Source organism: Musa acuminata, chromosome BXJ3-2, assembly GCF_036884655.1.
Source record: "Musa acuminata AAA Group cultivar baxijiao chromosome BXJ3-2, Cavendish_Baxijiao_AAA, whole genome shotgun sequence".
Taxonomy (NCBI): Eukaryota; Viridiplantae; Streptophyta; class Magnoliopsida; order Zingiberales; family Musaceae; genus Musa; species Musa acuminata.
In genome coordinates, this window is record NC_088350.1 from 25,485,001 (window position 1) to 25,497,422 (window position 12,422).

Here is a 12,422-nt window from a genome sequence, read left to right on the forward strand (position 1 = left end):
AATAACTCTATAATATTATTGCTCAATTTTTTTTTCTTTTTGTTGGAAGGCCAGGAAAATATTATTGGTTCAAAATCTTTTTGTAGTCATCTCTTTTTCCAGTGTTTTTACGTACATGAACTACGTGACAGTATAGTTTCCTTCAACCTTTTCTTTTTTATGTTTGTTTGCAGTACGCTCATTTGGAACTGAAGGACGAAAGAAAGATGGACCACAGATACCACCAAGTGATAAAATCTATGAGTACATACTCTTCCGAGGAAGTGATATCAAGGTACCATGAGTAATCAAATGACATGTATTTCCGCCTGGAGGGTAGTGAAGTTCAATGAATTCGTAAGAGGAAGCTTAAGGAAACTTGTGTCTCAAGGAACATTTTGGAATAAAGTAATTTGAATTAGAAAGGCTAGGTTGAGGATCTTCATTTTTCAGTTTCTATGTTTTTTTCAGTCCAACATTCTACAACCCTCCATCCTTTCTAGACCTTTGTTTCAGTTTGCATGACTTGGTCTTGGTTGTTGTCACTTTAGCATCATTGCTGAATCATGAATCATCAGGCTTACCTGGCATGATACATTTGATTGCCTCATGTTGTATCTAATCATTTTTGTCCTTTTTGTTCATCTTTAATATTTTTCATTGATTTGTGTACTTGGAGTGCCTTATTATAGTTCTTTTTGAAACATTTGTAACCTATTTAAATGATGACAACTTTGATTATTTGCTCACATGTATTGTTCTGAAAGGCTTAACTTCAAGTTTATTTATGACTGATTTGTTTGGTATTGTGAACCATTTTATTTCTACTGCTGTTGGGTGTTAATTTTATTTGTAATATAAGCTGAGTTCTAGTCCCTGTCCATTGTGTGGTCCACTATATCAGTGTTCCATGCAGCTGCTTTGATCAACAAATGGAAGCTGACTTTTTTCAACTTGATTCTTAACATAATGGATTGCCTCTGTTCAGATTTTTTATTATTAATAGGTAGCAAGCATCACACTTAAAGAATAATGCACTATCTTGCTGTTTATGTGATACACTTGGTGAAATTATTTTGGCTGTTTAAAGTTCTCATACCTTGAAAATCTTATGTTTGCTATAGCTCTGCCTGTTGAATGGTTTATTTCTTGATATTAAGTTATCGTTTCTCTTTCAATAGGACTTACAGGTTAAGTCCTCTCCACCAGTTCAGTCAACATCCATAAACAACGATCCTGCTATAATCCAGGTAAAAAAAATGAACTTGCAAATTTGTGATAGTTGATCGTTGGTCCGTTCTTATGGTATCTTGAAATGTTTGGCAGTCACAATATCTTCGTCCTGCATCTACCTATACAAGCACACCTTCTGTTGGAAGTGGAAGTATAGCAGATCTTAGTTCTCATACAGCTCAGTCGGGGCTTGCAAGCTCAACATTTCAAGGAAGTTTACCTCTTTATCAACCTGGTGGAGGCTTGGGGACATGGGGTTCCTCACCCACCCCTCCAACTGCAAATGGTTCTGGACTTGCAATGCCACCATTGTATTGGCAAGGATATTATCCCCAATCTAGTGGTCTTCCTCATTTACAGCAACCAACATTGCTCCAGCCACCACCAGGGTTGCCTATTCCTCATTCCATGCCACTCCCTTTTCAATATCCTGGAGTGAATCCATCCTTTCAATCTGGATCTCAGAATTTGCCTGAGATTCGTCCACTTCCACATGGTACTGCTACCCCAACCTCTGGTCCATTGCCATCAATGATGGATCCATCGTCAGCAAGCACATCATCTCTGGAAACAACATCAACTCTGTTGCATAATAGAACTCCGGTAACAACTGTCCCTGCAACAACCTTCAGCATTAGTCTGCCTTTGGTGCCTCCTTTGACTTCTAATTTTGAAAAGACTGCACCCATGCCCCAGAGTATGCCTTCTGTTGTTAGTAGCAAGCCTAATACAGAACCTGGTTCAACCATGGCACATTTATCTGTTTCACAGCCAGTACCTTCTGCTGTTGTTTCATCTAGTTCAAGCCAAGTTGAAAAGCCAGTAGGTTTAGTGACACCAGGTCAGCTGTTGCAGACAGGCTCCTCCATGCTTCCTTCATCTCAGCCCTTGCAGACGAGCCAAACAGATGCTGATGCTAAAACACTTGAAGATAAGTCTAAGCCGTTGCTTCACGAACCATCATGTAGTTCAGCAGCAGAAGCCATGGAGCCCATATTGTCAATTCCAAAATCAACCATGCAGAAGGTACGCTAATACTTTGTTGTTGACATTGGTATAAAATGTGGTACCATTAACCCATTCAGCAGAAAAGGTATGCTGTGCCATGTTGTTTACATTGGTTCAGAATGTGATAACATTCAATCCATTCAGCAGTCCTTTTAATTGATAAATCAATTACTGCATTTGTCAGTTCTGAATTACATTGATTGAGTGCGGTAACATTAAACCCATTCAGCAGTAGGTTACTGTTACTATTTTGTTTATATCGGTTTAGAATGTAGTAACATTCAACCAGTTTAGCAGTATTCTTTTGAGTGATGAATTAATTACTGCATCTGTCAGTTCTAGAATTACTAAAAGATCAGGAAGCGTTGTTCCAAAAAGTCAGGTATTTCTGATTTTCTTGGTGAGAACATGGACCTTATTTCATTTAGACAAGATTACAGTGATGCTTGATTTCTTTTAGGATTCCTTCTCTCTTCATTTGTTAGGTTGGAAATAATCCAACAGATAACTGCTTTACAGTCAGCCTGTTCAGCTACTGGATTTGTCTTATTTTCTATTCAGCTACTGTTACTATGTCATCTAATTCACTCTTTATCTCTTCATTTGTTACGTTGGAAATAGTCCAACAGATAGGTGCTTTACAGTCAGCCTGTTCAGTCACTGGATTTATCTTATTTTCTTTTCAGCTACTGTTACTATGTCATCTAATTCTGGAGATACATTCTATACTGTTTTTGAAGGATAATGTATTTGACGATGGTGTTTATTGAATTTCCAGTCAAACGGAGCTGCTTTACACAATTATTACAACAGGGGTCGTGGAAGAGGAAGAGGTAGAGGAAATGAGGTACCTATGATTTTCCTTATATCTGTTCTACAGGAACAACATTTCAGAAATAGGATAATTCCAGATGTCTTGGGGAGTTCAAATTTACTGCATTTGTTGACCTTGCTTTGTTCTCTTTAGTGTTGCCATTATATTTAATGGAAAAGTCAACCAACGTTGTACTATATAAACATTTGCATATTAGGTTCTTAGGTAGATTTGGAAAATATGCAGTCACTTCTAGTGCTTGTTAGTCAAACCATAATACAGCAATTTAGAGGATGGCCATGAGATTACTTTGAACTGGAGTGTTTTCCAGAAAAGTGCCCCCTTGAATGAGTAATGAATTCAGGTGCATCTTAAGAGAATTGATTTGATGATCTTTATGAAACTTGTCTGATAAACATTAGAAGTTGAGGGGCACTTATCACTGAGATATTCTTGTTCACCAATTAGTGAACCTTGGACACTTTTCTTTCTTTCCTGTAGTCCTTTAAAGCAAACCAACTGTTCACACATGAGCTTTTTTCCCTGCACTTTTTAGGCCATGACTACTGGGAAACGTTCCTCATGTTGATTAGCTACTTAGTGGTTAACATGAGAATCTAACATGCGACATGGGCAGAAGCAGCCATGACTGCAGCTCTGACACATGTTACCTAACCAACCCTTAACTAACCCTCTCAAGACAGTATGATCGAGGTAGTTGGATTCATTTGTATGTCAAAAAGCTATTCTTTTCATTCAAATATATACTGATATTGTTACTAATATATTTACGTAGTTACTTTTGTTTAACTATAAAATGGGCATCAAAATTTTAAAGTGGATTCTTCTGTCTTCAAGCACCTAATTGGAAGTGCTTCTTGTTGGGTGTTGCAGCATTCACGTCCTGTGATTAATTTTACTGAAGACTTTGATTTTATGGCGATGAATGAAAAGTTCAACAAAGATGAAGTCTGGGGTCACCTTGGAAAAAATAAAGCCCATTGGAGGGACAACCATGGAGAACTGATAGAGGATGAAAATGACTATATTCTGGAGGAAGATGATGAAGCTTTAAAGCTTGTGACCAAGGTAGTCAAAGTGCATTTTACGTGATTTTGCTGGTGTTTGTCATGGTGCGCTGCTTGCATTTGTTTGCCTAGGTATTGATGCTCTTCAACTCCATTGCTCATGTTGTTTTTTCTCCATAAAGCCTGTTTATGTTAAGGATGATTTCTTCGATACACTCTCTTGTGCCACCCTTGATCGTGGGACACGTGGTGGGAGGACTAGATATTCAGAGCAGTTGAAGATAGACACGGAGGTATTTAGGTGTCTCCTCATGGATTTCTTTGCCATCATCTATACTTGGTTTATGAACTTAGTTCCACTTCCTCAATGCAGACGTTTGGTGATTTTAGAAGACATCGACCAACTCGAGGTGGTGGACGTGGCTTTCGGGGTGGTGGTCGTGCTCGTGGGTCTTACGGTGGCAGGGGCTATGGATACTTCAACAGGGGGCGCGGTTATGGTCACCCGCATCACACTTCCTAGCAAAAACTTTTGCTAGCATCAGTTTTGGTACCGGTAGGCTACTATCAGCTGAATCAGAAATGAAGGGACTGATTTTTCACTGGAGCTTAGCCTGAAAAAAAAGAAAAAAAAATTGTAGTCCGAGTTCTGTTCCAGTTGCCATATAATTACTCTTGAAGTAGCAGCAGCAGCAGCCACAAGGTATGAAGGGCTCCATTTCTAGTACTCGAGCAAACAACTTCTGCTGTTGCTGGTCTTTATGCATCATTCATTGCAGTGGTTGATCTTCACCGTGGCGATGGCATGGGTTTCTTCCAAGTTTTAACATTTGTTATGCATCTTTCCTTGTAGCACTAATTCATCACTATGCATAGTTTAACGTCAGTTTACTCAGAAACGAGAAATTTCATCAGTTAAATTCTGCCTTTGCACCCTTTTATCGGCATTAATCTCCATTAATCTTTTTACTAAGCTGCGTGAGTATTCTCCCGTATTTTGTTAGCGACCTCGATCATGGTCATTTTGACTAGTATACTCTAGTCAGATCACAAGTTCATGAGTATTCTGCCTGTCTTTTGCTCCATGAAGTTAATTTGATGATTTTTCATGAGGCCAACTTCGAATGCAAGTATACACAGATCACATGATGAAGGTTCGGCAAGCACATTTAGAATTATACCAACTAATCAATTAACTTATATAATAAATTAATTATTCGATTCACTTGATCAAATTTCTTGCACAGCTGAAAGGTTATTGTCAAATTTTTGATACCAAATGTTACGAGTGAAACGTGGAAAATTGATTAGTATTTGGAAAAAAAGAAAATTCTTGTGCAAAATGTTAAAAAGGAACCAACCATTAATCCCATGCCGCCAAGTGATTAAGGATTTAAATTAGATATATTGATGTTGACTGGCATCTTAAGTAGGTTAAAATTTTGTATTATTACGTAAATGTCGTAAAAATATTAAAACTTGCAGGTAGGTGTTTGTGAATTGATTAATAGCCAACATACGAAGACGAAGTGTTAAGAAACCAACGAAATATTGCACTTATGGTTTATAATTACACGGACGACGTGTTTGCCTTTGGACCGTTGGATGGAGAGACTCTGCGACCGTAGTAACGTGAGTTGAGTCCCAGGACCGGACCAACCTCTCCGGCTCCCTCTCGAGCCTTCCGTCCTTGGTTGGAGCTTAGCAAACCCTAGCGGGGCGATTCTTTTCCCTCGAGGGTCACGATGGAGCTCTAAATTCATTTCTTTTGGGAAATAGTCCTTCCTTTTCTTCTTATTCTTCCACTACCGATGGGTTCACGGTTGCTCGTCTCCCCGCCCTCCCTCCTCGCGTCCGAGCCCCCGCGCAGACTCCCCATCGTCGCCCCCCGGCCGCCGTCCCGCCTATTTTTGCGCTGCCGTCACTTGACGTCGAGGAGATCTCCTCCTCCGGTTTGTTCCGTCGGATCCTCTTGGGCCGATTCGGATGAGAGCTTGAATGACAGCGTTGGCGGCTGGTTCGTCCGCAAGCTCAGGATCGAGAAGGAGGAGAATGGTAAAAATTATTCGTCGACATTGACACCTTTGATCCATTATCATTCTATTCAGTTTCCTTATGGATTATTTCTTTTTAATTGCTCTAGTTGCTGCGCGGTCAAGACTCCACCTTGCTGGCATTGTGGCTTCTGCAGCGATCTTGTTGGCCGCGCTAACATATTACCGTTCGGCCAAAAGAGGTTCTGATCTCTAGCACCCCTTCACCATTTACTTGTATCTAATTGTCTCTTTCTATAACTGCTTCTTTCCTTGAAATTCTTTTCAGTTTGTCCACCATAAGATGTACAACATAGCCTGTCATGCTCTTTTTTTTGCCTGTTGCCCTTTTCCTATCGATTGAATGTACTGTAACCTTTAGAATATACCCCTGGTCAGACAACCTTTCAGCCGACAGTGAAGCTGGATGGTGCTTCATCCAAGTGTTGCACAAAACATATTTTGGTAGATAGAGAACCCAACAAAGGGGCTGTTACTACTTTCCATTGTTGAAAAGTGCTTGTTTAGAAATTGATTTTGTTTGTGAATTTGGTAGCTTATTGGGTTGATTTTGTTACTGTCTTGGTGTTATTTTAAGATTTGTTTTATAACAAGCTAGATGCCTTTATAAGGAAATAACCTTGTGATTTTATGCAGACATCTGTGGGTACTTTGCCCTTTAATTCTGAAATTCATCTAGTTAAGATCAAAGATCTGACTTATGCTGTTGTAATCTGTGGTAATATTTTTAGGAATTTTTTATCATATTGTCAAAAAGAACATATATCACATGTAGTTTGGTCGATGAGGTTTTTCTCTTCTGATTCTTTTTTGATTCACAACTGACTGATTGAGATAATATTCAGTATATAACATAAAGAATGATATTTCTTTGTTGATCAGTAGCAATTATCTATGTCAGTTTTCATGAAGAACGAAAGCAAGTCATACATTTAATGGTGAAATACTTTAATACATGGATGCCTTGACTGCAGATTTCTGTCCACTCCTTAACATACTCTCTCCCATGTGCTTTGCTCTAAAAGAGCAGCAAGATTCAAGCTCTTCCAGTTCATCATTGGCAAGTGAGCTTAAATTCAGTGCCACCAGCTTGATTTTTATAGTTTGCCTTTGATCTTTTTAGGTGGGCCTGTATACAAGATTGAGGTCCTTTATTTTTTTCAGATGTTTGATCAAGTTTTTTTTGGGTCATTAGGAATTTTTATCAATAATAAAGTTACACTTAACAAGATTGTTTTGCAGTGTTCTAAATCAAAATTTTGGTCTCCGTATGTTGCTTGCTCTAATCTAGCTAACATCCATCCCATTGAGCTTTTAGCATAGGAAATCTCTCATTCAGTTCTCCTCCATTTATGCAGCTCTCTTGTTTGAACTTAATGCTAATTATTTTGTTTTATAGATTTATGTTCCTAATGACAAACACCAATCTTTTGTGTTTCTTATCCTGGCAATTAATTGACGAACATAGTGAAACACTGAACGATTCCCAATTTCATGTTTTACATGGAATGTTCTTGCTGCAATAATAAAAGAATATAAAAATTGTGACTTGATCCTTCAACAACCCAGCAGTTTGCTTAGTCTGCGTATGCTGATCCACATTTTTCCCCCATGAGAGTTGACATTTGACAACGTACAACATATTTTGCAGGCTTCAAGTTTTGCTTTACTGTTCCATTTCACACTATTTATAAGAATTTGATGCCAGTGGGATCTGAGAAGGATCCAGATAATGATATTACATCCACCATATTTGAAGTTGACCAAGTTTCAGAGATCAACATGGATGAAGAGACTAAATCAAAAGAGAACGATTCAGCAGGTTTGTTCAAATCTAGATGTTTTTGAAGCAAAAAATTCTAAATTAGTATTTATCTGATGGCACTCGTATAAGATCTGCATGATAGTGACATGCAATAACTGGTGTCTGTATATTTGAGAAGCTATTTAACTTTAGTAACTTGGTGTCTCAACTTCATGATGACTTAATTTATTCAGAATAGATGTACTTTGGTTATGGTACCACCTTTTCAGTCTTCATTATTTAAATTATGTTCTTTAGGAGATCTTTGTGTAGTCTCTCAAGTCTCAACACTTTCTTCTTCTATGTTTTCTTTTTAACATTTAAGATTCAGGGGCAAGAAAACAAATCATTGTTCCGGTTGCTGCTGATACCACACAACAAGAAGCTGTATCTGTTTTGAAAAAGCTGAAGGTTTGTAGCTAGAATCCTAGCTTCTTAAGCTTCTGTGCTTAGAGTGTTGCTTGATTTTGGAGAAAGGTAGATTGGGATGAATATATAGTATTATATCTTTTAGACAGTTCTGCATGAGCAATAAAATGACACTTATTATTTTTAGTACTCCTTGGACTAAAATGGAAAATGTTGCATGTTGTTTGGGATTCTGGAATTCTTTTGTAATCGGCAAGAGATACCATATATTTTTATGTTCTTATGCTACAAGTGGACAACGCATTGAACCAAAAGCCTGTTAATAAAAGTAGTAGTAATTCCTTAATTCTGGTCATCTTGTATTAAGTCTAGTCGTGTTGACTGATACATAAATGGTGGCAGCATATGCTATATGAGCCTCTGGTTATTTATTTGAATTGTTATATAATCTAAAAATGAGTTTTCCATGTGGATTCCTAGCAATTCAGTTTGTTAATCTATCATTCATAGTCAGTAGAAATTGATGATTTGAGCGCTGACTAGATGTGGCCTTGGTTTGTTTGTGATGATACTGTTTCTTAAGTATGCAAATAAGTGCATGAAAGTTATGGTTGTTTTACATGAGCCATATACATTTCAAGAAACAGTCTTTATTCAACGATGAGTCTAATGTTTAAAATTTACTTCTTAGTCAGGTTGTTTCTTGATACCCTTGTGTTGTTTCAGATCATAGAAAATGATGTCAGTACTGATGGATTGTGTACCAGGAGAGAATATGCAAGATGGTTTGTCAAAGCTAACTCTATGTTAGAAAGGTAGTTGGAGGAATGAAATTCCAACATTAAGATTACTACCTGAATTCCCTTTTAGAGTAGTAACTTGCAGATCAGTACAGGTAAATAGTTTGTTCTTTAATTCTTTCATGCATACTTCATAGGAACCCAAAGCACAAGATACTTCCAAAGATTTCAGCTGCTGGTCCATTTGTTACAGCATTTGATGATGTGAATCTTGATGATCCTGATTTTTGTTGCATTCAGTGTAAGTTTCTTAAGATTATGTGCTGAATACCATATAAACTTTTTTGTTAATTACTTTGGTTCTGATATTATAATCCAAAACAAAAGCACTTGCAGAGGCTGGCATAGTTCTTAGTAAGCTCTCTGCTCTGAATTCATCTAGCATTTCAGACAAGGGTGCTTCTGGTGACTCGGAAAAGATCTATTTTTATCCAGAAAGGTATACTAGTACGGAATTTTTATTACTTGAACTGCAGTTAAAGTGAGTTCATTCTTCTGAAACATCAACTAAAATTTTTCATTTTTTGCACTGCAGTTATATATCGCGATTCGATCTGCTTAACTGGAAAGCTCTGTTAGAATACCTATTTTCTTCTGAATTGGACGAGAAGGTAAAAATAGATACTCATCGTAAATAATTTATTCAACAAACCATGAACCTAACACTTCTTATTTGCCTTTTATGTTACAATATTCTGACTTATTAACAGTCCAGATGTTAAGGACCAAAGGGAACTTTTTGGATCTGAGTGCGAGTAGCGGTGCATCACCACAATTATTGTTGGACTTGATGGCTGGTGACAACAGCATAACGAGAAGAGCTTTTGGTACCTTTTATTACTCTCTTGTTCATCTGTTTTATTAGATGTGTTCTTGAGACGTGTTGGACATTTACATCTTTATTCTATTCCCATTGATTTGACTAAGTCCCTCTTTTTTTTTCTTAACAACTTGCTATCTGCCAAATGAAAGTTCTACATTGGTTCCTTTATGGGATAAATTAACTTTTGCTTGCTTCAGAACTAGTTGCATTTCACATTTCTGTTATTCTATGCAGCCTATTGGTTGCCATTTTTTCTGTTTGCAAAACAGTTCTGTTGGAACTTCAAACTTTAAGTTCATCAGTTATGGTTGATCAATTTTGACGTATTAAAAAAACAAAGATTTTCTGAAGCTTGATCAACATAAAATCATAGTCTTCATATGTGGTCAGCTTTCTTTATAAAAATTTTGGAAATGTGATTCTGGAAGGAAATATAGTAAATCAGCTTTCTATTCATGTTCTTCTAACTTGTAAAGCCCATATTTACATAAGAAAAACCATTAGTTTAACCCCAAGAATTTGGTTGTATTTTGTGGCAAAGATTTTGACTAAACATCCTTTGAGCATGCAGTTGTTGCTGGTAATTCACAACCAGATGCTGGTGACGCATGTAAGGTTGAGTATGACCAATTAATCAAAGTAGGTTTTCGGGGCATTGGATTCTCACCAATGTTTGCATAATGAAACCATGTAAGTCCATCGGGCTCTTGATTTCTTTGGTGTTCTATATTTTACACAACCTCATGAAATTTTAGTAGGGGCTGTCACTGGTGCTTTGGTGGCATGTTTAGATGCACTGACTGGCTGTTCATGGAACAGGATCTTATATTATCCTCCAGTAACTTGCAATCTTTTTTTCTACTCTATTTGTCAGTTATATTGTTGGGTTTTGCATCACAACATATTTTATGGTGTTAATTTATAGAATGTGTGGTTTGTTATATAATAAGGTGAATGCATTAGTCACACAACACCATTTGGCCATTAAATTGATTGCTATTATTCTCTGGTTAGTTGTATTATTTTTGCCTCTTTAAATAACACATTCACTTTTAATTTTGCAATTATTTGCTAGCTTGTTTATTGGTTATTTAGCAGGGTTTTATATATCACATACATCTTTGTTGCTTTATCAATTTGTTTACTTGGATCCTAGTTGTTGATGCATTCTGGATTTCTTGTTTGCAACTTATTTTATTCTTTTTGTTGTCCTGCACTATGTTTGACAGGAAACATCAGACGCCTTCAACCACACAAGCCTGTAACCACAGCTCAAGCAGCGGTGGTGCTGACTAGTGGCAGAACGGCAGATGCAATCCAGCGGGAGCTCTCAAGACTTGAGGCTGAAAATATATCAAGGTTACAAGAGGCGGAGGAAATAAGATGTGAGTTAGTTCAAAGAGGAGATATACAGAGGTTTTGGGAGGAGAAGTTGGCAAAAGAGCAAGAGAGGCACTTTGAGGTTGAAAAAGACCTTGAAGTTATATTTCTTGATCTGGAAGATGAGAAAGCATCACTAGATGGTAGGCTTGCTGAGTATGCAAAAGAGAAAGCAGCACTGGACTGTCAACAACATCTTCTCCAGTGTCTTAAGGATGAAGTTGAAGGAATGAATGATAAACTTGCAAGTGAAAGAGCCAATTTTATATCTGAGCAACAAAGTTTGGAAAGATTTTCTGCTGATTTATGTGGCAAGAAGGACGGCATAGTGGAAGCCAAATCGATACTGGAAGCTGAAATAGAAGCTACCAGGATTCTCAGGTGAGATATTCTATGTATGTTTTTCTCAAAAAAAAAAAAAAAAAAGAGAGACAAATTTAGCATGGTTTATTAATGCCTTCAATTCCTGAAAATGTGCATCTACAACTTCTGAGCAGTGTAGCCAGTAAAACAAGGTTCTATGATTCTATTAATGTCATTAAGATTTAAGGAACTAGATTAATATCAGCACCTTTTACCTTAAAAATTGTAATTCTATTTCTAGATAGAACAACAAACCACCATATATGTTCTATCCATGGAGGTTTTGGAGGAGTCTTGTTGATTATCTAGAAAGAAATAGCTTTACTGATCCTCATGGTTTGTAGGTCTTGGGTGGAGGAGGAAGCACTGCAAATGCGAAATCGAGCCGATGTCCTATCACAAGCTGTATTGAGATGGCAATACACTGGTGTGTCTGGGCAGTCAGAGACATTCTCAGTTGACAGCAACAGCTCTGAAATTGTTCTAAAACCCAATGGAGAACAGTCAGTAGCATAGCTCTGAAATTTTTGGTTGTATTCTTTCTGCCTTTGTTGATAATATCCCTGAATAACAGGAGATTTTGTTCCTTATATATGACAAGCTGGTTTGCAGCCTGTTATTCTGCTATGATACTTGGTGTCCATTTCATTCAGGTCGGAGATACTGTTCCATGGTTTATTCGTCAGTAGGTCCATGAGTCAAAATCACAGAAGAAAAGTCCCAACTTTGATTTTGATCCACCAAGTGAACAAACCTATTGGCAGAGA

At 37.4% G+C, this 12,422-nt stretch overlaps 2 protein-coding genes across 3 annotated transcripts in view; both read left to right on the top strand.

Moving 5' to 3' along the window:
* Window positions 1-5,009, top strand: part of LOC103976133 (protein decapping 5) — a 7,110-nt gene extending 2,101 nt beyond the window's left edge. Inside the window, exons 2-8 of the mRNA XM_009391332.3 lie at window positions 174-274; window positions 1,161-1,229; window positions 1,306-2,238; window positions 2,999-3,067; window positions 3,929-4,123; window positions 4,245-4,355; window positions 4,436-5,009. Of these exons, the coding sequence (XP_009389607.2) occupies window positions 174-274; window positions 1,161-1,229; window positions 1,306-2,238; window positions 2,999-3,067; window positions 3,929-4,123; window positions 4,245-4,355; window positions 4,436-4,585 (1,628 nt within the window). The 3' untranslated portion in view covers window positions 4,586-5,009. The remainder of the gene's footprint in view (window positions 1-173; window positions 275-1,160; window positions 1,230-1,305; window positions 2,239-2,998; window positions 3,068-3,928; window positions 4,124-4,244; window positions 4,356-4,435) is intronic.
* A 712-nt stretch (window positions 5,010-5,721) lies between these two features.
* On the top strand, window positions 5,722-12,285 carry LOC135632121 (uncharacterized). 2 transcript variants are annotated; one of them, XM_065140545.1, is made up of 11 exons: window positions 5,722-6,117; window positions 6,206-6,298; window positions 7,768-7,938; window positions 8,246-8,331; window positions 9,016-9,104; window positions 9,227-9,330; window positions 9,417-9,528; window positions 9,625-9,700; window positions 9,805-9,916; window positions 11,142-11,673; window positions 12,000-12,285. In XM_065140545.1, the coding sequence occupies exons 1-11, from the start codon at window positions 5,874-5,876 to the stop codon at window positions 12,169-12,171; spliced, it is 1,791 nt and encodes a 596-aa protein (XP_064996617.1). In that variant the 5' UTR covers window positions 5,722-5,873; the 3' UTR covers window positions 12,172-12,285. The 2 variants fall into 2 exon arrangements, with proteins under 2 accessions (XP_064996617.1, XP_064996618.1); XM_065140546.1 differs by having other exon boundaries at window positions 8,252-8,331.
* The last annotated feature ends 137 nt before the right edge of the window (window positions 12,286-12,422 follow it).